Source organism: Astatotilapia calliptera, chromosome 13 (assembly GCF_900246225.1).
Source record: "Astatotilapia calliptera chromosome 13, fAstCal1.2, whole genome shotgun sequence".
NCBI lineage: Eukaryota > Metazoa > Chordata > Actinopteri > Cichliformes > Cichlidae > Astatotilapia > Astatotilapia calliptera.
In genome coordinates, this window is record NC_039314.1 from 6,786,823 (window position 1) to 6,812,022 (window position 25,200).

Sequence of the window (25,200 nt, forward strand, 5' to 3'; positions counted from 1 at the left end):
CTCGGAGCCATGTGTCACAAAGACCAAAAGTCTACCATCTGGTAGCTCCACTCACCAGTGCTGAGGATGCAAACGAACTAATAGAGGCTAAAGCTCTAATGTAAAACCTACTAATAAACTATAAATGCTGGACTTCTAATTAAGTTAAATGCAAAAATAGATTTCTTGTATTAGAAGCTAAAACTTCAACACAAAAGGAATTTTATAAAAATCCAGTTTATGTCTCAGCCTCTAAAGGCGTGAAAGGAAGTTTTCAATCTGTACATAAATGAGTCTTTTCAGGTCTAATGTTTCTTTTACGTTGTTGTCTTTAACTGTCAGGATTCAGTCTTTACAACATATCCGATTTATATATAAATTAAATATGGACTCTTGGCTATAAAGCGATTATTAAGTCACATAAGCCATCGAGAGGAAGCCTTTCACTTAAAATGTAATTGCCTCTGTGCGACGAGAACCATAATCTGAGATTAGCCCGAGGCAGCGCGAGTGTAAGTGAGGCCTGTAACCTGAGGGACATTAACAGCACATCAGGGGATTATGACTTTCAAACAATATGGAGCAAGATGGTGTAAAGATTACTGCACCGGTGGAGGATTTTTTTTTTGGGGGGGGGGGGTGGCAGCAGTTTATGTTCAGATGTGGAGACTTTTATAATTCTCTTTTAAGGCTTTTTATCAGTGGTAATGAATGAGAGTGTATGGGATGCATTAATGTTCTTTATGTACTTGCGTCTGCATGCGATATAAATAATTGATCTGTTTAGTCGGCCGAGAAAATGAGACAGACAGAATAATTTGTCTGTCTGTCCTTCCCATCTGCCCACGCTGTCATTCAGCAGGTTCCAGTGACACTCAGACTTATTCTGCTGAAACACCTTAATGTCATTTGACTTCAAAATAGCAGTGTTTTCATCACTTTTACACACTTGCACTGTACTTACATGTTTTAATGTACTTCTAGGTAACTATTTTGAGATGAAGTACAGCTTAAACTTATGGAATCAAATATTAAACTTCCATATTTTAATAATCCATCAGTATAATACACTGTGAGCCACATACAGCCCACTGTGATCTTAAGTGGGTCAGTGTAAAGACATTTAAATAAACATTTAATCACTCATATGTCTGAATATATGAAAAATAAGTGCAACAGTAGATCTCATTTGTATTGTATTTATTTTCTTTTTGCTTTTTTTTTTTTTTTTACCATGGAGAAAAAACAACAACTAACAAACAGAAATTTTTACAGTACATAGTAGAAAACAGGAACTTTTCTGTTACTTAACTATTTCAGTTCATTATTGAATACCAGTTGAGGTCTTTATCAATAGGAAATGCAGTAAAACATGAAAATACAGTTAAAAGTTAAAAATCTACACCCTCTTTCACAATTTCCAAAGTTGCCCAGAGGGCCTGATTGGAGTCATTGCTGGGCTTCTTCTGGCCCCTGGGCCTTATGTTTGACACCTCTAATTTACATAATAAGATTGTATTCTTAAAAAAAGGGACTCACTTTTGTTTACAATTCAGCTCTTTTACATGATAACTCTTTTTCTTTAACTGCTGCTTCTGCTGTGTTTTGTTGAGTTTTCTTTCCTGTTGTCATTCTTTGTCAGGAAGGACATGCAGCTCCTGCCACTGTGTATTGACAGGCTCAAAGCTTGGGTGTAGAGGCAGGTTATGAATGATTAATCACTGTTGGAGCCCGAGCATAATGCCGGTCTCTGGTATTGGGTCAAGCACACAAGCTGATGCTGTCTGGTCATTTTGGGATGGACTGGTTAGCTGTGCAGTTAGGCATGTAATCCCATCTACCAGTTGGTTAATTGATTACAGATTGATGCAGTTTGCCAGCTGCTGCTTGTCTTGTCTGAGGGGCTCGTCTCGACGTTGCCCTGCCCTTACGTGCCTTCCACCCTTTTCTTTTTTTGCAGCCCCTCATACGATTGGCTTGTTGGAGCACCGATGGCTCAGCCATGCCCCTCTGTCAAAAGCCATATGTCACATCTGAGGAGTGATTGGTTTGCTCTGAGAGAATCATGCACCCTCAAAAATCCAGATCTCCTCATGGAGAAATAGAGATTAGGGAAGAAAGCGTATGCTTTAGTGCAAGCGAAAGTGTAAGACCAGGTTTAATCTACATTGAGTTAATAAATCTCATTATCATCAGGATCCACCTTACCTTAAACAAGCAGCTTAAATAAGATTACACTTGCTTTCAGAGGAAATGCTTTGTGTGCTAAACTTCTCCTCAAACACATGTGAGTGCTTATCAAATGTATTTTGTGACAGTTACTTACAAAACTGTGTTCGGCACATTGATGTTACAGTGCAATGAAGACAGTAACAATTATCAGGTTTAACGTATTTTAAAAAACATCACGGCAATATTCATCACGAAATGAGCTGTAAGTGTAACGAATGCAGCTTAAAAAAAATCTAAGAATAAAAAAACAAACAAACAAAAAACCCACAAAACACTTGATTGTTTACTGCTTTACAACACCCACCCACACACAGCACCCAGTTAACAAGTAGGCCTGGCAGCTGGTCAGATGAGGCAGCGAGTATAATTGGGTCACGTAAGGTGAACATAATTTTATGCCTGTTTGAACTCTCATCCTCTATAATTGGACTGATTAGCAATGCTTAATTGGCTTCTGAGCTTTCCCATTTGCCTTGTATTTGGCATCAGTTTAAGCTAATAGGACTCCAATTAGAGCAGAGTCAAAACAGGCTCATAATCGTGAAAGCAAAAAAAAATAAAAGTGGATTTTAAAGCCCTCTTAGATGAAAATATTTAAATGAACTGTAATCAAACAGACCCGAGAAGGAAATGGAGAAGATGTTTTTTAGGTGCTGTTGAAGCTGTTCCAGCAAAGCAAACACGTCACCCATTTGAATAAATATAACTCCATTCTGAGAAGGAGAAAACTATTTTACAATGTGCAATTTTACATTAGCTGAATGTGTGCCTGCAGTCTTGTTTTTACTTGAATGCTCAGTAGTAATGGCTGCTTTTGTTGTATATGTCAGTGACGCATTTTCAGTCGTTTTCAGACTCATTCCTCTGGGAAACACTTCTTGAACTTTAGTTTGCTTTTAAGCAGATTGATTATCTCACCTGAAATCAAGGCACTGGTGAGCGCTGAACATGGCTGTATAATGACTATGAGAAGAGCCTGCGTGTTTCTTTAGTTATTTCGTAGTCTTCATCAGCCGTAGGCAAACATGCACATGAAAAACGTGATGCAAAATGTGATGAACCTGAAGGAAGCACCCCACCCTCCTAGAGCCATTTAAATACACCGATCTAAATGGCACATTCAAACGTCTAATATATACTATAAATAAAAACATACAAGCTACTTTCTATGTAAAGTCTTAAAGAAACTATTGCTACCAATACAGGTATATATGTGATTTGCAGTACAAATACATGGTGCCAGGACCACTCTTTAGTAGAGGACAAAATATTAAGAACAGATCTTCAGCAACCTCGCCATCATAGCCAAGTATGATGTTGACAATAAATCAGATTCATTCAAAAACTTCACGCATGAAACTGAACTCCACTGATGGCTCATGAGCTAAGACTTTGCAAATCTGTTATTTTTTTCTGTAGGTGAAACACTCGTTGTATAACTTGAGTAAATAGGAATGGTGACAAACCCCCACTATCAGTGCTGCATCTTTAACACAATAAATCTCTGCCGTCCTAATCTGAATCAGTCACTTCAAATGCATCACACAAAATCTGCTCAGGTAATCGCTCTCCTCAGAGAGGTCGCAGTATCTGTTTGGAGGGTCCCTCCCCCTGCGCCAGCTCTCACAGTTCTTCGCTCTCCAGTGTGGCCTCCGGTGGGGAGCTGGCGAACAGGATGGGGCTGGTGTCCGACGTGGGGAACACTGACTTGATGTCGAGCCCCTGGCCTGTCAGAGCCGCGTATCGACTTCCTGTTCGTGGAGTTTTCTTCATGGGTGCGGGGATGCTCTGATGCCACTGTGCTAAAGGTGGTAGCTAGCATTACTACACAGAGTGACGTACCCAAAAATGCCGTGGATTTCTTAATAAAAGTGATAGCTACTCAGCTGTACAGAATATTTACCATATATATCAAGTCTGCAGGTGCATGAAATGACTCCAGCCTCGTTTTTTGCTGACACTGTGTACCAGCCTGCATCGTCTTTTGTTGTCGGCTGGATAAGGAGACACACATATCCTGTGGCGTCCTGGGTCATGCTGAGGTAGAGAGATGATAGAGAAATTTGATTCAATTTCAAAAGAGTTTAAAATTTGTTATATGGATTTTGGCTGTGTCTTTTTATTGGACATACAGACAGGAAATTAAGAGAGGAGGAGAAGAGGAAAGCGGGTATAACATTGGAATTAAAGTTGCCAAATTTAACCGCTCAGGCTTCTAAATTCATTTCTAATCAAGCCACGGCTCTGAAACCGTGTCTGAGGGAGTCAGAGTTCTTACTAACCTGATTCGGTCTTTAGTTCTGGGAATAGTCTCGTTGTCTTTTTTCCAGAAGATGACCGGAGGAGGCATACCCACAACGCGACATTCCAGCCTTACTGGAGCTCCCTCAGGAATCCCCATGTTCTGCAGCTTCTCCACAAACTGGGGTGGGTGCTTCCTTTCCTTTTCTAAAACGAATATGTATAATTGAAATGTCCACATTGGGATTGTCAAAAAGCAAAAGTCCCAATCGTATTTGGTCCTTACCCACAACCTGCAGCTCCAGACTGAAGGAGCTCTGCCCTGCTTTATTGCTTGCGATGCAGGTGTATGTGCCGGCGTCTTTCTGAGTGAGAGGGTCAATGACCAGGGAATGGACGCCGTTCTCTCTCACCAGCATCTTGTGGTAAAGGTCTGGATAAACGGGCCTCCCGTTGACCAGCCACATGAGCTCAGGGTTGGGTAGGCCGCTCACCTGGAGAACAGAAACGTGTTACAGTGTGGGGAGGCAATATTCTTCCTGGCTTCAGTGGCACACGGGGATCTCCTGCCTACCTTACAGTCTAGTCTGCACAGTCTTCCCTCATGAGCCATCATGTCCCCTGGAGCCTGGAGGAAGTGAGGTTGAAAAAAGCGCCCCTGACTTTGTTCACCTTCAACTTCCTGTATGCGGTTTCGCACCCTGAAAACGTGGAGGCGATCACAGCATGTTATAGGAAACACACACATGAATCCACTTGGTTTTGTAAATGGCCACTAAGAATAGATCCCAGAATATCAATAACACTATGTTTACTTTTATAGGAATATTTCTGAAAGGTTTATATGTTCCTTTCAAATGCTAAACAGAATGACTTAGATCTACAGTTATAAAGCGCTACCAAACCAATATTACTATCAGAGAGGATAGTCTATATTTGCCTGTTCACCCTGCACACTCACCTCTGAGCATGAATGGGTGTCATTCGGTTTCGGGGAGGTCCCGTTTGGACTATTAAATGACCTGAGCAGCTGATTCGCCCCTGGTGATCAGTGAAATATCACATCACAGCTCAGCTCGAGCAGCTAGAACAAGGTGCTGATAACATGAAGAGGATATAAGTCAGAAGTTTCACCTGTGGATTGGCTACCATGATGGTGTAGTTTCCATCATCGTCACTGGTCGTGGATTCTATGTGTAAAGCACAGGTCCCGTCCCCCTCTCTTATCTTCTTGCAATGGACATTCTTCTTCAGGATCTGCTTGCCATCCTTAAACCAGTAAACCTGATGAGAGCCACAGGTGTGAATGACAAAATCTGAGGTCGAAGTCAGAGATGCTTTTGCATAGCCTAGCTGTTGACCTCTCACCTTTGGTGCCGGGATTCCCACTACTTTACATGAGAAAGTTACAGGCACTCCCTCCATAGCCCTGAAGTTCTTTAGTTTCTTATCAAATATGGGTGCAATGCATTTTCCCGTGGGAACGTCATCGTGCTGCACCTCGTCGTCTGACTCCTCCACCGGCGTCCTCTCCAGGCGGAACTCGATCTCGCTCATTAACCTTTGCTCAAAACTGGACACTTTATACTCCTAGTGGAGGAGAAGCACGACATAAATATAGTTACAACAGTCATACTGCTGCATGGACCGTGTCCCCTGTTTGCTCACACAGACTGGCCTGACAATAAATGGCTACAGTAACATGCACACCTGATACACAGAAACCACAACTCAGGGAGATAAGAGAGGTTTGCAGTAATCGGCAACATGAGACAACGTGCATCTCAAAACTCAAACCTCATAATAAAAAAAGATGCAGACTTTAAACCAGTTGTTGAAAGACCACACAGCAGCATCTGGGAGCACCAGGTTAAAAAAAACAAAAAAAACAACAACACCTAAGCTAAATAAAAAGGCTTATCTAACCTAATCACAAAAACTGAGGGTAAAACAGAGAACAGAGGAAGATGAGGTGTGTGAAATTTCATGGTAATATGTATGTTTTTAAAAGTAGAAGTGTTACTGAGGAAACACTGAGAGGAAGGAATTTTTTTAACTCATGAAGAAAAGGCTGCAAAATATAGTTTTCCAAAATAGGAAAACAATATTTTGAATCTTTTTTGAATTTGAACCCCTTTAATTGGATTATTATTATTATTCTCATCACCATCATTCGTGCAGGTTGTGCGCTGTATTAGTTAACATAAGCGTGAATGCTGGATTAGAGATATTAAGGAAACTAGATAAGTAGATGACCAGGGGTGCACATAAGTGGGCCGCAGGTGCGCATGCGCTGTCAAAATAAAAGATTCGCACCAGATAAGAAGTTGCAACGCGCGTTTGCATACATATAAAAGGCACTGTTTTTGTCCGCTAGAGTGGGATTTTCACGGCATATTCTGCATCAAATCTCTGTGCGTTCATCATTTGTTTGAAGCCAGCTCACCTCCTGCAACCACTTGTCCGAGAATACGTGCTTCTTTTGTGGTTCGGACTCCTTCTGACATTTCTTTGGAGGTGGAGGAAAACCAAAAAAATTGCTTGAAGGAGCTTGCTTCTTTGACATCTTTAAGAGTTCTAAACAAATGTCTGTCCTCCTTCAGAAAATCTTATGTACGCAAACGCGCGTTGCAACTTCTTATCTGGAGCGCGTCTTTTATTTTGACATCTGCGGACCACTTATGTGCACTCCTGTAGATGACAGTATCCTAAATTGTGTCTGAAACAGAAGTATAACCCATACAGCCTCGAGCAAAGCAGTGCTTGGGTCGGGTCCGTGTACCTCATCATAGTTAATGACAGTAGCGGCAGTGTTTGGTCCAAGGGGCCTGCTCGCTGTTTTCCCCTCATTACTCAGCTTCTATGAAAGGACAGGGATGGATGAAGAACACCAAAGACACACAAACCCTACATACAAACACAGAGTGATGGAATAACGCACAAGCTGTTATTATTAGCATGCAGAGGTTGTTAGGCTACACTGACACCAGAAGATGAATGACAGTTAATGACTGGGGGAGGCAATGATTGCACTGCTCTGTATTCATCATTTCCAAAAACACTGGAATGCTGTGCAATAAAAACACAATGTAATCCTTCAAAAATCATGTAAACCCTTTATTTCATTTAAAAAGGGACGATGTATAACAGTATTTGAAAGTTTAAACATTTGATGTGTCGTCTTAAATAAAGGGTTTAATGATCAGCGGATTAGCTACATTTGCATTTTACGCTGCATCACAATTGTTGTTTTTTTGGAAATGAGGTTTCGTATAAATGTCTCCATCAACAAGATGTGAGAATGCAGCACAGTCACTGGTTAATACTCGATAAAATATGATCTTTAAAAGTATTAAAAACTCTATTGCAATTATTGATCACATACTAATATTTTAAACCGATGAGCGGGTGATCCAGTGGAGGCGAGAGAAACCACCGGATTCACCTGTTGGGCTAAGAAAAATCTTTTTGCTGATGCGCCGTTCTATTTTCTTCACCACTTCATCAGTACAAAATAGGCAGGCAAGCCACAGAGACCACCTAGTACCTGCTGATGTACAAAATGTGGAGTGTCGTCTTTAACTCGAAGCTTCTTCTCGATGTCGAGGAGGATAATTTCTCTGCTCTCGCGGATGGCTTCAGCTGACGGAGGGCGGATCTTCAGTGCCTTCTTTTGAAGCCTGAGTAAACAGAGGGCAAAAAACAGAACACATGGCAGAACGTGTGACAGTCACATTTGCATTAGCAGTCGTTTGTCAGACACGGCATACCCTAACGGAGCTCCCTTGGGCAGGCCCATTGAGTTGGTGGGCTGGCTCGGGGTCAGGGATGGCAGGACGGAGCTGAGGAAGGCGACGGGGTTTTGGATGGGACTCGGGGTGGAGCTGCTGGAGGTGGGAGAAGAAGCCTGAGGGGGTGACTGGGCTCTTAGGACGAACAAGCTATGCACTGACCCCGGTGTAGGCGAGGATACGAGAGACGATGGGCTGGTGGGAGACTTGAGCACCCTTGTGGGGAAAATCCTGGGTGGTGGGGAGAGGGGTGGGAGGAGAGTAGGGGAGCTAGCCGTGGAGGAGTTGAGCTCAGCAGCCAGCTCGTGTAATAGTGGTACTGGTGACTCTGTTGGGGAAGGACTCCTGACCGGTGAGAGGGTCTGAGCGGTTACAAACTCTTTAGGTCGGATGTAGTTGAAGGAGTGTGAGGTAGGTGTGAGATTCATGAGGGAGGCGTGGGTGCTTCTTAGAAGAGGAGCCGGGGACGTGATCTGCTGCAAGGCCGGGGTCGAATCTGTAGAAACCATGTTGAGCTTTGGTGCAGGCGGAGAGCAAAACTGGGCTGTGGGTGCAGTTTTGGCAAAAGATGCAGGGGACAGGTTAATATGGGAGGCATGGATGGTGTTCATCTGGGTTACAGGTGCTGTACTGAGAGAAGGGGCGGAGTTTAGCTGTGGGGCAGGTGGAGGGGAGGTCACCAGTGAGGATTTCATATGCTGTGGAAGTGAAGGAGGAGAGCTCAAAAGGGAAGCTTGGGAAGTGTTAAGAAAAGGTGAAAAGGTGGTGTTGAGTGCTGCAGCAGACGTTGATCCTGGCGCATGTGGGGTGGTGGTCACTGGAGGTGCGGAGTGGGGGGTTTGCTGAAGGGCTGATGTAGTATGTAAAGGTGGCACATGCGGTATTCTTGGAGACCACAGTGGAGCTTCAGGGGAGGTCTGGACTCCGGGCTGGATTTGGGTCTGGTACGGTGGGTGAGACTGAGGCTGGATGGGGGTTTGCGTTTCTGGTTCAGTCTCCTGCTGCTGCTCCATGAGGACCTGGTTGTGCAGGATCTGGAGCTGAGCTGGGTCCCTGTTGATCAAACAGACACAAAATCAAAGAACCAAAACTATACATGGTGAAGACGAGAGAGGCTCAGTGCATCCAGCATCCAGCAGAATACTCTGCCCTTTTATGGACTACCAACAAGCAGCCCATAAACAACACAGACTGAGCTTTAGATACACTGAGCTTTCAGTGAAAACAAAATGTTTGCCTCTTTTGTAACCATGAAATGACTGCAAATTGGCTCACAATAAATTATTTGTCATGTTTATCTGTGTTTTAGCCTGTGAAGAAAAAGAAAAGCTAAATCATAGAACAGGATGTGATTTACAGCATTATTAGAAGTAACCGATCAACATAAATGCACAGAAGCAAACTTACAAATAGAAAACGCCATCCTTTGTCTTAGAAAGCCTGAAGGTCCACATTTGAAGTCCGAATGCATTCATTTATGAACTGAAAGGATTAGAGCCGCTATCTGAGCGAGTGGAGGAGGAACCACCCACCTCTTCATTTCATAATACAGCCCATCAAACACACTTCAACACAGACTTCAAAGTTTGACCGAATTTGGGTAAATAATGAACAAAATCTCCATCTGAGCGCATGTTTTTTTTCATCATGTTGTACTGTTGCCAACAACGCACTTTTTCAAAATTCAGCAACGTGTTGTTGCTTTCTTTTTGCTCTACTCACAGTTTAGGCTTAGCCAGCACTGGTGGTGGTCCTTTGCTGAGTGATGCCTCAGTGATGTCTTCATCAAAGGGACTAGATGTGTCACTTTGTTCACCCTCGTCATCCTCAGGCAGTTTGAAGTGCACACGTCGGCCTGCTCTGGAGTTGGTTCGTGAGTCTTTGTGGTTTGTAAGGTTGCCTGTCTTTAGGCAGGAGTTGGGTGGAGGATCAGGTAAGGGAACCACAACAGGGCTCCCGTTCTGATGGGCTGGGGTCCCCTTAACTTTGGAACTGATGTCAGGAGATGTCGCTGAAGATCTGGACAACTCCTGCTGTGCTGAAGTCTCAGCTGCAGATGGAGAAGTAAAGGATTTCGGATATGAGAAAATTTTTCTGGCACCATGTGCTCCACTGGATCCTAGAAGGTCCTTGTGTGAGAGAGGATCTAAATTTGGGGTGCTGGTGCTGTGAGAGTTCAAGCAGGAGCTGCTGCTCAGGCTGGAGGGCTCCAGATTGAGCAGGCTGGTGCGGAGGGGGTCGGGACGCAACATGCTAGAGTTGTGAGGGTCTAGACGAAGGCTGCTAGTGTTTAAGGGGTCCAGGCGTAAGGTGCTAGAGACGAGTGGGTCAAGACGAATGGTGCTGGAGTGCGGCTTAATGCTGCTGGTTATAACAACCTCTGGTTGAGGTTTTACAGCAGGAGCTGATGGGGAAAGTTCTTGAACTTGACTTGGCTCCACTATTAAACTGCTTGAAGACCTCACATGGTTGCTGTTGCTGCCATTGCCTGAGGAGAACCAGCAACACACATACAGAAATTTCAATAAGGATAGAAATGTGAAAGCTGTTGACTTTTAAAGCCAAAGAGAGGTGTTACCTTTGACCCTGAGTGCAGCACTGCTAGATACGGTTCCATACTTGTTGTTTGCTGTACATGTGAACACCCCCGAATCTTCAGGAAAGACCTCAGCAATGACCAAAGTGCATATTTCCTCTAGAGGTAAAGAGAAAAAACGTGGCATGCAATCAAGTCGGATATTCTATAGCTGCACCCCAGCGATTTCTCAAAGTGTTTAAGTGCAGAAAAGAAAGATACATGACTCTTGTTTCAGCAGTGAGAATCTACGTGCAGCTAAGGCTGTTTGAAGTGATCTGCAACGGTGATTTGACACAGGATGGGAGGCTACCTTATATGGTCCAGATTCAAGGAAAAGCAGCCCTGGCTTATGTAGAGGGGAAGAGCAGGAGCTTGAGCCAAGGACTATAAACACTTCAACAGAGGAATATGTACACACTGCAGCATCGTATACAGGCAGGCAGCTGCTATGGTGCAGTCAACACTTGTATTTTTGACAGACTGAATGAAATATGTACCTGAATCAGCTGGAGATCTGGGCTCTGAAATAGAAGCAAGTATCAAAATCATTATGAAACCAGGGGGGAGAAGCTCATGTTATTGTTAATGAATTTTTTGGAGACTCATTATTAGCAATCATTTCCAAAATATTTAAATACTCATGATGGTGAATTCCACATGCAGAGATGTATACACGTATACACAATCTGAGCTTTAAAATCTGTTAATGCAATATAAAGATTTAGGACCTGGAGCTTATGAAATTAACCCTTGGACAATTTTTTAATACAGTACTGTGCAAATGTCTTGACTCACCCCTCATTTCTTTATATTTTGTTTCTAAAGAGGCAGACATTCTTGTAATATTCTTGTAAGTAATCTTAAGCAATACTTCTCCAGGCTTTCTGAAGGTATTTCAATTTTTTCTTTGGAGATTGGCTACGTATTCATTCATTTTCAGTTCAGTCCTTGTAGAAGAAGTCAAAACAGTTTTTTAGGTTTGTAAAGTCGTTTAACGCTGACCTATGAATCATTCAAGCATAAAAAGGTAGCTAACTCGAGGGATGAACCAGTTTTGTGTCCACATGTAACTTAGCAAGTAATCAATTTTAAAACCAACAAAGTGATTTCCAAAAAGCTAGAAGTCGAAAACTTGAAATGACTTGGCATTGTATGCATTACGTTCTTGAAAATTTGAGGAACCTAGACATGTAGAGGATAAAAGAATTGAAAAAAAAAAACCCCAACTATGTAAAGCTCCTGAATGGGATGGGAAAGTCAGAAAGTCCTGACATAAGACCTGAGAAATACATTTGGCTCTTGATCCATCTATTATCAAGAATCCATTTTCAAGGAAGGGAAACAGGCTGAGGTATGCCAGATTACACAAGAACTGGTGTGAAAATTTGTGACAACGGGTATTATGGAGTGATGGATTCAAATTTGAAAGTCAAATCTTTGCCAAATTATGTGGAGGACATCTTGAAGTACAAGAGTGATTGTCTACAGCCATCTGTAAAACACGACCAACGCTCTGTCATAGTTTGCAGCTGTATCTCAGTCAGTGGTGTTGGAGAGCCTGTCAAAACTGATGAAACTACAAATGCTAAAAAGCACCGACAGAGCCTGATGCACCCTGCAATCTTCTGGAAATCCTCTGATGGGCTTCATTTTTCAGCATGACAAAAATCCTAAACACACTGCCAATGTAGTAAAAACACACCTGGCTAGAAAAATCAGTCATGGATCGGCCTCCCCAGAGCCTCAAAATCAATATTGTGGGATCATCTTGACACAGAGCAGAACAAAAAGTGACCCCTCTGTTTTTCTTTACATAGTTTGTTTCCATATATATTTGCATGTTTCAGTAAATTACTGTATCTATTTCCCATTTTCCCAGAAAAATCTAAAGAAATATGGAGAAACTTGAGATTTTTGCAAAGAACTTACTTTTCTGCAGGATCCTGAAATCAGGCGAGTCCTCCATGATTTTTCCTTCTCTGTACCAGTCCACTCGAGGTGACGGCACCCCTTTCACACGACACTCTAGCACCACCAGCTGGCCTTCTGATGCAATGAGGTCCTGTAGGCTCTGATGGAACAAAACCAGCTTCAAGTTAAATCCCTTAACAAGCAGTATTGTACAGAGCAGCCTCGTTCTGAGAGAAAAGTTACCTTCGTGAAGACAGGGGCAGCCATAATGGGTTGCCCGTTTAATCCTTGTGGAGAGCTGTGGTTGGGAGTTGGACTCTGAAGATGGAAAAAAAGTCCAAAAAAAGGGGGGGGGATGGATCAAATTATATAAACTTAAACTAAAATAAAGAATATGTAGTGAAAGGAAAACCTTTGAGGTATTCTACCTCAGCCTGGGGTGTTTGTGCTGGAGGTGACAGGACAGGCACTACAGAGTTTAAAGGCTGTGACGTAGCTGTTGTTGAAGCCGTGTGTTGCAGCTGTGGAGTAGATATGACTGGGACAGATGCTGACGCCCCTTGGGCTTCTCTAAGTTCTGAATCACCTGTTGAAACAGGAAACACCTGCACAGACAGCACAGATGTTTCCTCCTGAGCAGGATGTGCTGCTGATGCCACAGATTCTTCTGATAACTCTGAGACTGGAAGTATAGCAGCAGATGTCCGGATTGGTAGAAGAGGTTCAGATGCTGTTTGAGCAGCCACTGGAGGCGAGAGCTGCTCCTCTGGTTGTTCCTCGGGGGCCGCTGCAGGCTGGGATGACACGCTCTCCTCCTCCTCTGGAGGGAAGGTTTCATTTACAGATGACGGTAAAGATGGGGATGACTTTGGTTGGTTTCTCTGCAGCCTTTAAAAATCACAAAAGAAAGAAGTGTTTGTTTCGTTTAGTGTTGATAACTCTTGTTGGTGGGTGACGATAACGACAACGGGGCAGGAACTCACTGGGCTACATGTTCAAAGTGCGGTTCCACATCAGAATCGGAAGATGAGGCACCTGTGACATTGAACAGGAAGGTGTGTATCAATAAAGAAGTTGAAGTGCGATATATTAAGGTGTCAAAAAGGAGGAAAGAAGCGATCACCTTCTACGTAGATCTCAGCTGACGTGGAGTCAGTACCGTAGCAGTTAGACGCAAAGCACGAGTAGCGCCCGGTATCCTCCTCGAATGCCTCTGCAATAATCAGAGAGTGCTGCTCACCACTGGTGATGATTTGAATGTCAGGGCTGTTCTCCAGCTCCTTTCCCTCACAGAACCACCTATCGAAGACAAACAAGGTAAACTGATCAGCGGTGAGTTTCTTCCATCTCCGTGACAGTTTTCTTTTGTTTCTTTTTTGCCAACAAAGCCAATCATTACAGGACAATCCCAGCGAGCTTTAAATTTGGTGCGTTTCTCTGTTTATTCTGATTTTTCTTTAACTTGATTTTTTTTCTAGTAGAAGTAAAAACATCTGTTTCCATTATAGTCATGTTCATTTTTGTTTTAAACGCAGTTTAGTTTGATTTCTTTTTTATTAACCTGCTGACACTGTTTCTACCAGCCTGGCCTCTTTCCCACTTCCCTAGTTGTGTTTCTGGCTCGGTAGCATTCAGCAGAGTTGCGCAGGCCTGGAGGGAAATGTTTTGACGAGCATGCCCAATCCTTTTCCCTGTAAGAGAAGAAGCAGCAGCTTGCCGTGCCACTTCAAACGCTGTTTCTATTCACTGCTGATGTTGTCATGACAAGGAGCACAAAACAGTTAGCATCATTTACTTTAACATCAACGAGTTAAAATAATGAAACGCAACCAAATATGATTTTTTTTTAAAATTTGTTTATGACTTGATGAGAGAGGTGTTTAGATGCAAGGGAGCTTACAGCAGGTCTGAGTCCTAAAGCCAATCATCAGTACTGCAGTTTAAAATGTTATGTTATTAATAGCAAAAAAATGTATTTTAACAAATGTAAAACTTAAAAAAATGGCAGAAAACCCTTCCAGCACAACTAGTACTGCACAGCCTTCTTAGAGCACGAGTAGACAGGAGCTGTACTTGGCAACAGTCTATTTTTTTGTCATTGTAAAACTATAATAACTTCTTCCTCTAACTTCTTCCCCTGCTGGCCAGCAACATATGCAGCAGCCTCTGTGTCAGCATACATCTATTTTGAGGAGATGAGGCACTGATGCTTTATAAAATCGAGCCAATAAACAAAGAGGAATGGGGAGCTGATGTGTTGCTCTCTGGAAACGCGTCACCACATAGTCCTAATTCATATCATAGCGATTACGCTGAGATTATGGATCATCTGCTTCGCTTTTTCTGTTCAGTATGCAGGCTCTGATGTCCCCCGCCGCTGTAGCTGAAGATTTCCAGAGGGCGAAAACACAAACCAGCGCTAAAGGGATGTTCCTGATTCTCGAATGCAGGACGGGCTGGAATGTGTACTGCCTGTGTCCTGTCTGAGCAGAGCTTTGTCACTCTCAGTGAGTAAGAGTCTAAATTGAAAGCATGAGTGGCAGAGGAGGTGGCTTGTCTGTGGGCCAAAGACCCTTGCTTTCTGCACCTGTCTGGGATATTTTCCCTCTGAAGATCAGAACGAGAGAGGAGATTCCCTCATGAACCCCGGGGTCTCTGACTGGCTGACGTAACCACATACGCACAAAGCTAAACATAGACTCAGGATGCACACAATGCTACAACCTGACATATCAGAGAGAGCACACCACTGAAAACAGATGGAAAATATAAGCCTCACAACTCCATTTTGACTCATTTAATTCAGACACGGTAACAGCTACGTCAGACAAAAACACACTTAATTAAATGAGCTCTGTGTTAACACAGAAAGTAGACTTGTAAGTAGAAACTGTTAAAACACACCTCAGATCTTCAGAAATGTACATCTGTGAGACACTGGGGCACACACAACAAAACATATAAAATTATCCACTCGGGAGAAACTGTAAATCATCTTACCAAAGTCTTCACACTTCTGTCAAGAGCTCAGTTCCATTATCAGACACGACTGCAGCTCACATTTCCAGCCCAGTCTAAAAATGGCTGAGAGCTACATTCTCCCTGGACAAGTATAAGGTAGTTGCTCAACAATGTGCAGCGGGGCTAACAAGCCCATGCCCCCTATAGTCAGACACCTCAGCGGGTTAAAGCTGCTCACATACGATTCACATAAAACAGATCAAACAAAACAGCCATGAAAACACCATGTGGCAATTATTATTATGACGCCTCTTTAAAAATGTCTAAACTTTTGTTACAAGAGGCCTTTAACTGAATGTGGTAAAAGGTGTAAATTGTTCTTAAATTCTAGCCTTTTTATTTTCAGTGTAGTTTTTAATGATTTATAATTTGTATGACTGCTCATCTTAAAAGGAGAATGCCTCGTGCGGTTATCATTTACTCCCCCGACGACACATAAATCGACACAAACGCTCACTCGTATGGTTCAGAATCAGCTGTCGGCCGTCATCACATGTCACTTCTGTCTGCATCTCCGAATAAACCTCTGCGCCATTCATCCAGAGTTACAACCTAAATGACTTTGTAATTTAGAGACGGGCTCTGACGACAGGTAACCAAAATATGTCTTTTAAAATAAATATATAAATCACATCAGAAAAGACCGTTTTCATCTTTTGCATTTGATCAGCAAAGAATACAGAGTTATACATGCTGATCAGGACATTTCATTGTTACATACATAGGTGCCAATACATGTATGAAATGTTAATATTATCAGGTGCTGGACTCTAGTATGCATATGTATAACTGTGTGCAGTGTTTAAAAAGCATGGGCATACCATTAATTCATTATTTTATCTACCAAATAAAATATATATATTTAAAAAATAACATATTAAAGTGTATTTCCTTCACCATGATGACCCCTTGTGGAGAAGGAACAGCCGAAAGTAGCTTTTCTCCATATAAATGAAGGCTAGCTGAAGAGGATTAGGCCCGCAGACCCCCCCCCCCCCCAAACTTTTACCTTTGTAATAAATGTCTGTTGCAATACTTAAACATGGTTACATTTTTAAAAATCATTATATTGTGCAGTAAAAGCTTAAGATATATTTTTATGTACCAAATGCAAAATCACTAACCTAATGCTGCAAAATAAATGTAGTGGAGTAGAAAGTTTGATATTTGCTGCTGAACAGTAGTGAAGAAGAAGAAGTACAAAGTAACATTGTATCACTTGTGTTCTCATGCTATGTACTCACTACTCAAACAAAATCTTTCAGCTGAATTAGACCCTTGTGTGTGCTGCTAAAAGTCCACTGGGATGCTTCTGTTGAGGAAAACCAACAGCACATTGAGCTTTTACAAACACTGCATTTGAAAAAAATGTGTAGAGTCTGAAACAGATATTGTGTCCTGCAAAACAAAGAATAACTTAATGATGACTTATGATCTTACCGGACTTCAGGCAGAGGGAGTCCTCTAACAATGCAGTCCAACCGGACCTTGGTGCCCTCAGAAACCTCCCTGCTTTTCAGTTTCTGGATGAAGCGAGGCGGTTCACACACAGGCTCTGCTGGATATGGAGTTTCTGTTAAGGCAAAGCTTTGAGGCTCTTCCTCCGCCTCCTGGAGCACAGAGTCACACTGGTGCTCCTCAGTAATCGAGCAGTCCTGAAACTCCACATGTCCTGTCTCAGAACCCAGCTGGGCAACTGGTTGGTGTGTAACGGGAGGGCTGGGTGTCTCCTTCTCCACCTCCATGGACATGACTGCGCGCTCCCGGTTGTCAGCGACGAGGGGATAAGTTGTCCCATCGTTCTGGCTCTTGTTTGGGATCCTGCTCCTGTGGGCTTTGCAGGCTCTCGGGCGTATCCGTTTGGAGCTGTTGGCCTTGAACAGAGAGGACAGCTCCTCAATGAAGTCAGCTGCCTTATTGAGGAACTCCTTCTTGGACTGGGTCTCCACACCGTAAGGGGCATTTCTTGCTGACCTGTTATAGTCTTGGAATCCTTCACCAAAGTCCCTGCTGCTCCTGATCACATTGTCCTGCCGTGTGGATGCTTTGTGCATCTTTCTGTCAGATGTGAAATTTTCCGGCTGAGTGAGGGGCACAGTTGAGGGGGAAGCAGAAGGAGCATTCGAGGGGTTAGAGATGGGAACAGAACTGGGTGTGGATGAAGAAACTGAGGGTGAGGAGATTCTGGACGGGGTAGATGGCGTGACAGAGGCTTTGACCTCTGCCCTCTCCTCACGAGGCTCGTGTCCGATGGCCTGGCGGGCCAGGTTCACGCTCTTATCCAGTTCCTCCTGGCTGAGGAAGGCTGAAAGGTCTGGAAACTGGGGGTCACTGTGGCCAATAGTGTCCTCCGCCTTGCCTTTGAGTGACCCGTAGATCTGAATGCGAGAGGACGAAGCGTCTGAGCGGCTCATCTCGCTGTGGCGCTGCTGGGCTGTGGCTTCTGCCAGGTAACTCTCCCTTAAGAGCTGAGACAGCGACGGTGGCTGGTCAATGCTGTTCTCTTGCATGTTGCTAAAATAAACACAAGATTTAATTTAAAAAGTATGAAAGTAAAAACATTCATGTAGGCTTTCGGGCTTAATGTGATCCTCTGCAGGTTTATAGAATAATTTCCTGCCCCCTCCTCTTAAATAAGTCATTAACAAACGTGAAAGAAACAAGACACCCTGCACACTTGTGTGTAGCTGATCCACATGAATGTAAATCAGTGAATGTCAGCAGAGTGAAATGTCACAAACAAATACATTTTGACGTGATCAGCTTCTATCCTAATGCAGTCAGTGGTGTGATCACGCATCCTGTGTGATCTGAGATTGAAAATATTTAAACAGCTGTGGATGGAAATCTAACTCCTGAGGACAAACTAATGCAAAACATCAATTTGCTGACTTCAAGCATTTAGAAAAGTTGCTGCTTGACAATCAGCACTCAGTTGTCAGAATAACTCCTTATGTACAAACAAATCCAGTCCTGATTAAAATCTGCGACAAACATATATTATAGTGGCTCATTTCCTCCATATTTTAATTCTTGGACACTAATGGAGTAGCTTGGGATTTTTCACATGTCATTGATCTTATAAGGCGCCTCGGTATAGCGCCTCAATTCACCTTCTGTTTGAAACAAGGCATTTTCACTCCCGTCCTTCTTTATTTAATCCAACTTTCTGATTCGCTGCCCCTCATCACCCTCTGTTTTTCTACAAGTGACTCAGTATGACGTCAGAGAGGAGTATATTCTTATGGTTATCTCAGGCACTCTGGCCACTATCTGAAACTGAATGCTTTTAAAGCAATTGGAAGCTTGAGTGTTTGGACTCATGATGATTACTTATTTCAGTAACTTTGGCCATGTTTAATAAACAGTATATATGACATGTATATCCTTGATTTACAGTTTTATTTTATTCTATTCTATCTCAATCAAAAGATGCCAAAACATGAAAATTAACTGTTTCTCTTTTGACTTTTGTTAGATAGTGATAGCTATTGAATTTTCTATTTCCACTAATTAATGACACTGAGTTAACAGTTTATCAAGAAACTAACTGGATTCCCAGCGAGTAAACAGTAAATCTGAGAAATCATTCATGGTTCTTTAGGTCTCTGACAGGTTTATCAGATCTTTATGTTCAGAAGCTGATGTCTTGTTTCAATGCTTTTTGTCTGCGTCGTGTGTTAAGGAGTCAGTAAAAACTATACAGTGATAATTATCTGAGCTTTAACTCTCGCTACTGCAGTTTTGTTTGAACAATGCCTTGTGAAATATTTGGCACGCAGTCAGAACATGAATGCAGAGCCCGGGGTTAAAAGCAGAGATATGTAATAAAAATAGCTTTTTATTTTAGCCTAAATTCAGCCTCGACAGGGTATCAGGTTCATGTGCTGTCACCAGATCTGAGAGACACAGGCAGGCTTTTTTACCCCCCTGACCACCTCAGATCAACATTTTTATGAGGTTTAGATTTTGCAGCGCTTTCTGACACCATGCATGAGCAAGTTATTGAATGCAGACATGAGATAGGGTACACATATGCCACTGACACTCAAATCAGTGCAATTAGGAGAGACAGCGATGCCCTTCCAACAGACCTGAAGCTGCAGCTGTTGTGTACATTTATCCTTTGCAAACAGGCTCCAAGCCTACCAAGTCATATCTAATAATAGCGAGGGGTCAGTTTACTGAAGGGAAATCAACAAAAAGAAAAAAAGAAAAGAAAAGCAGCAGCAATGCACCTGTGGGCTCTTGCTATCATAAGTTTGATCATTAATCAAGTTACACAAACACTACTATAATTATCATAAGTGTGGCACTGCTGAGTGAGATGACACACATGAACAGACCCCTTGACTAAACACAACAGTCCACACAGGTTAAGCTCATTGAATTAAACAGGAACGTATGGTCCAAACAGAAACAGATTAAAGCTTGTCTGAGGCTCAGTGTCAGTGTTTCTGAGGCTATACACAGCATCTGAGGCTGATGCCAACAGACGTCAACGAGATGCATGAACAATTAAATTAGGGGCTGGTGTGTTTTTACCTTCAGAATAAACCCAGCTGGCCCCTGTGGAAGGACTAGTAAATCCTCAGAGTGCACCTGTGCTGAAAGGGGGCCGATTCCAGTCTTCAGGCTCCTGCCACCCAGGAAAATCTCAGACACCGGCAGCTGCTCGGCCTTCCCTCTTTTCTTGCTGAGAATTAACCTTGAAGTTTACAGGAAAATGTGGAGCCGGGCAGCTACGGTAACCTGTCACCAGTAAAAGTAGCAACATTTGTCAGTGCAATAGTGGCAGGTTATTTTGGGGGAGGCCTTGCCCATGTGGCTGGGTGGTGTCCCTCCTTATTGGTCATGGGGAGCTGTGCTGTAGGGATTCCTCCTCCTGTGGTTCATCGCAGACCTCCGTACTGCAGAATTAGAAGCCCCTTGGCGAACCTTTCTCACTCACACAAACACACACACTGACACACTCGTGTGAACCCTGCAGATGAGCAGATAAAAATCTATTTCCAAACAGAATTTGCATTAGATAAAGAAACGACAACAGTAAGCGTCTGTCATTAGTGTTACAAATACTAAGACTCAAGGATTTTATTGATTTTGAGATAAAAACAGATTGCTGAAACAGTATTTGAGCCATTCACAGTGGGTTTAAACATGAATTAATTTTGCATCATGTAAAATTAAAAGGTGAGACATGTAATCTAGTACAGCTAGTGTTCAGCATCCCTAATGATTTAGATTCCTCTTGACTTCATTAGCTGTATAACAACCCTGCTTGATGACAGGACCCAGTTGTAAAAGCTAGAATAATGAAATCATGTCCTGTGATTAGTTCATTTGAAGTAACGCGAGATAGAAACAAAAAGCAAGCCTGAGCATCTAATTACACTTAAAACAGTGTAGGAACTTGTATCAAACACATTTATTCGAGTGACTTGTTTAACAAAAAACGCACCTGTGACAAAAGCTAGTGTACACATACCGGTATGGAGAGGCAAAAACTATTTACAACATGAAGAGCATGTGCTCTGGCACAAAACCACATTTGCATATCATTTGCTTTGTTAAAGTGGACCCATTATCCTGTTCCAGTGGTGACTGCTCAAACTAAACATCATCAGAGTTTCAAATCATGAGTGCAGTGAACATACGGGTAACCACTGCGAGGCTGAGGTATCAAACTGCTTTAAACACTTAATTTGAGACAGATTTTTTTCCCCCCGGCTCTCTATGATGTCACTCTAAGCAGATATCCTTAATACGGTCATTCAGCTATGCAGGCCTGTGACTGAAGCCCCTCCTACTTGCTGTTCAAATCTTTTGTTCATGTGGCGGCAGCCAATCAAAAGAAAGCGAGCCCAAAAACAATACTGCTTCAGGCGGCACTGAGGCTCAGTATAAGATAAACAGGGATTCTTTTGGATGGGAAATCATGCAGAGCCACTCTGGTTGGGTCCAAGAATACAAACATGGAGGTGGCAATTTAGGGGGAAATTTAGGCAAGGTGAGGTTACATAAAATAAATAAAAATGTAAAAATAAAATAAAATCAGGAAATCCTCAAATGGTATTATGTGGTCCTTTTAACTGTATGGCACTCAGTGTTACTTCCTGTATACGGCAACCTCCTCCTCCTACGTGCAAGGCTTAAACAAACAAGTTGTCATTAAAGGCAGAATGACTTGAGGGTAAACCAGTGGGTGAACCAAAGCTTTAACTTATTAGTAAAGAATAAAATTAAATGGCTCAGTGACTCAGACAGCATACAACATTGAGAACATAAACTGGAACCCAACACATTGTGTTTAAAGAAAAAACAAAAGAACAGTTATCCTCTTTGGCAAAACTGGAAAATACAACCTGGCTTACCCAAACAGTAAAGGCAACAGCAATAACCCCTACATCTGGATGTAGCGTTTTCAGTGGGAGAAACATTTTCGTCAATCGGTGACTTCTTCAGTCTCAGCTGACCAACAACAACTGATCAAAAACCATGGTCTTTGGTTGGGGAAACCTGCACTCAGCTGAGACTGAAGAAGTCACTTGGGATAAGTGACGAAAAAATGTTTCTCCCACTGAAAACGCTACATCCAGATGAACAGAATCAACTTTTTGGGAATTACTTACCTGGATGACTGAGCATGATAAGACATTTTAAGCAACAGGAAGAAGAGAGTCATAGCTAAGCTGAGTGACCTAGCTCCCACTTCTTTCCACACTCATTTGTGTTGACTGTAGCCACTGAGATACACAATATGTGGGCGACACCAAGGGATTTATGATATTAACACACAAACAATATTATTAGCAGCAGCAATAGAGTCTTAATTAGCCCCGTATATCAAAGACAACACAAAACACTTCCATGTTAAAGGTTAGGAATGGATCGTCAGCTTCATCATGATATTCAGTCAGACGGACACCGTGAAGGCACTCTTCAGATGAGCGGAAGATGAAGAAATCAGAAGGAAAGCACCAAAATGGAAGTCTGTGAGCCACTTTTTCCTTTTTTTAAATCCTTCTGCTCAACAACCCATCATGCTGTCTTTGTTATTCACAGTGTTTCGTGACCTCGAGTTAAAAAGGGATGACGCACTGTTAGCGTTGTACCTAGTCCAGGGAGACAACTTGTGATAAAGACTTAAGAGGCACAGTATTAGTTCTGCAGCAAATCCAGTGACGCCGGCCATCACGAGTCCTCGCTGGCCCGTTTGCGAGACTGGTCACCTCTGGAAAACAAGCACAAGACCCAAGTTAAAGCAGATGTGACTCAGTCTTCATTTGATGCTAAAGACTCTGGAAAACTGACCGTGGGAATCCATTCATGGAGAGCTCCATCTGTAGTTTCTGGTCATGAGCAGCGTAGTCTTGCAGCAGAGACTCTACAGCAGGAGGGTTAATCTGGGGGATAAACCCGGAGAATAGATCTGGGGCGAGCTGGGCCCACTCTGAGAGAGGAAACCAAAATCAAAAATGAATTAATTAATTTAAAAAAAAAAAATCTGTGAATAAGAGGAGTGTGAGATAAATAATTTATCTAAAATCACCTGGTCGGAGGCTGTACAGGCCCTTAACCACACTAGCCATTGTTGAGGGTTGCACTTCAAAGGGCATGGACCGAGCTTTAATGAGCAGAGCTGAAAAGAACGAGCACAATGGACAAGATGGTGTCAACTGACTTGACCAAAGGGAGGATTTTTATTTATTTAATTTCCCCTTTTTGTGACTTTGCATCACATCGTGATTAATCAGAGCAAAGCGCATGAGATGAAGCGGTACACTCACGCATCAGTGTGTTCACGTGTTTTTCTGCGACGTGATCAGCGAACAGCTTCATCAGATCCTCTCTGAGGTCTCGGTTCAGTTTGGACTCAATGTAGAACTTGTTCTGAAAAGAGAAGCGTGTGCAAACATAAATTTAAGTAACAAACTAACACAAAACTACACTTCCCTGCATGGGATTTGCCAAATATTTGATTAAAAGGGGGGGAAAAAAGCTGATAAGTGGTACCTACCAAGTACATAAAGACGGGGACTATACACTGAAGAGAAGCTATATATTGTGTCAGTGCAATGTTGAAATTTTCAATGAAGTTCTCGAGTGGGCTAGCCTGCAAAACATTGCAAAAAGAGTTAGTTTTTTAGTTTCTGCATGTGCTGTACGATTACATCTTGCATTTGGGTTTGCTTACTTGTAGATGGGCGGAAACCTGCTGCAGGTGACCTGTTATTTTTGATGTCAGATCATTGTAGAGCAGCTCAGAGTGCTGCTGACAAACACACTTGTAGACATAACTAGGAAAACAAAAGACAGGCATTTGAGGTTATATTAAAATTCTCAGTTAATCACATGGTAATATATATATATATGGCGCTTCTTATGGCAACAGAAATCATAATCTGGGGGGGGTGTCTAGTTCAGAGGGGTGTTTATTCAACATCCCTTTACTTGTGCTGTCTCACCTGTATATCTGTGCATAAGAAACCGAGATGTGGTCTGTGGGATTCTGAATCAGCAGACGGTCAACTGCCTTTTCCAGGTTTGGCCAGTGGTTTTTCCGGTAGTCCTCCACTGCCATTGCATTCAGAACTGTGTGAAGAGAGGGGAGCTGAATTAAGCCTTCATGTCAGACCGAACAGAAGCCAAAAGCATCACTCTCCACATACATTACTAACATAATCGGAGGCCGAGCTGCGTTGAGACCGTGAGCTCTCGGGCCCTGCTTCGAGTGAACTTACGGAACTTGGAAGTCGAGTCGAGGGCGAATTTTCCCTCGGAAGCAGCTCCCGGAGCGGTGCTGTCAGTCTCGCTGACTTCGCTGCTCTCGCTGCCTGTATCCGAGTCCATGAACTTTGACCCGCCGGTTGCACCGGACCACAGTTTCCCTTGTCGAGTACCCGCTTCTCCAACCGGCACCGTCGCACAGACGGGCTGCGGGACCGTCGATATCTCCGACAGCTGGCTGCTAAGATACGTGCGGACTTTATTACTGCCGCTCGCGCGGTAGTTGTGGTTATGGTCGTCTTTTACGTCCAAACTGTCATCTTCCATAGCCTCCATTTTCACTGGTCCGGTGAACCGAAGCACTGCGTCGCTAGATGAACATTTCAGACAACAATTAAAGATGAACACAAAAACTGTCAGGCGTCTCCGGCGGAGTCCATCACCGTTTTCCTTTTAAGTTTTACGACACGCCGTATTACAGGGCAGCTGAAAGGATGTTGGGAAATGTAGTTCCGAGGTTTTAGGGCTATATAATGTTCCTTGGCTTTCTATACGTGAATTTGCGGCTAGCTAAACAATGTGATAAGCCGAGTGACAACTAAAATGCTTAATAAAACACATTTAAAACTAGGTACCATAATACGCATGCGCAAGCCCCCGATGCGGTCCACCAAATTTGATGTTGAAATTGGACCCCACCGTCTCACCAAACTTCAA

The 25,200-nt window shown here is 42.9% G+C and overlaps 2 protein-coding genes across 3 annotated transcripts; both read right to left on the reverse strand.

The window, feature by feature from the left end:
- Positions 1-1,208: 1,208 nt before the first annotated feature.
- Positions 1,209-20,636, reverse strand: mypn (myopalladin). 2 transcript variants are annotated; one of them, XM_026190102.1, is made up of 21 exons: positions 20,299-20,636; positions 17,194-18,267; positions 13,856-14,031; positions 13,716-13,767; positions 13,161-13,620; positions 12,976-13,050; positions 12,751-12,892; positions 11,319-11,342; positions 10,822-10,938; positions 9,966-10,731; positions 8,223-9,296; positions 8,000-8,132; positions 7,235-7,312; positions 5,821-6,042; positions 5,587-5,736; positions 5,414-5,493; positions 5,027-5,153; positions 4,739-4,946; positions 4,494-4,659; positions 4,115-4,248; positions 1,209-4,013 (listed from the first exon to the last, which is right to left on the reverse strand). In XM_026190102.1, the coding sequence occupies exons 2-21, from the start codon at positions 18,261-18,263 to the stop codon at positions 3,835-3,837; spliced, it is 5,433 nt and encodes a 1,810-aa protein (XP_026045887.1). In that variant the 5' UTR covers positions 18,264-18,267; positions 20,299-20,636; the 3' UTR covers positions 1,209-3,834. The 2 variants fall into 2 exon arrangements, with proteins under 2 accessions (XP_026045887.1, XP_026045888.1); XM_026190103.1 differs by lacking the exon at positions 7,235-7,312.
- A 1,725-nt stretch (positions 20,637-22,361) lies between these two features.
- Positions 22,362-25,141, reverse strand: cacul1 (CDK2 associated cullin domain 1). Its single transcript, XM_026190182.1, has 8 exons — positions 24,498-25,141; positions 24,222-24,348; positions 23,951-24,053; positions 23,774-23,869; positions 23,544-23,646; positions 23,306-23,395; positions 23,068-23,206; positions 22,362-22,987 (listed from the first exon to the last, which is right to left on the reverse strand). The coding sequence occupies exons 1-8, from the start codon at positions 24,817-24,819 to the stop codon at positions 22,948-22,950; spliced, it is 1,020 nt and encodes a 339-aa protein (XP_026045967.1). The 5' UTR covers positions 24,820-25,141; the 3' UTR covers positions 22,362-22,947.
- Between the last annotated feature and the right edge of the window lie 59 nt (positions 25,142-25,200).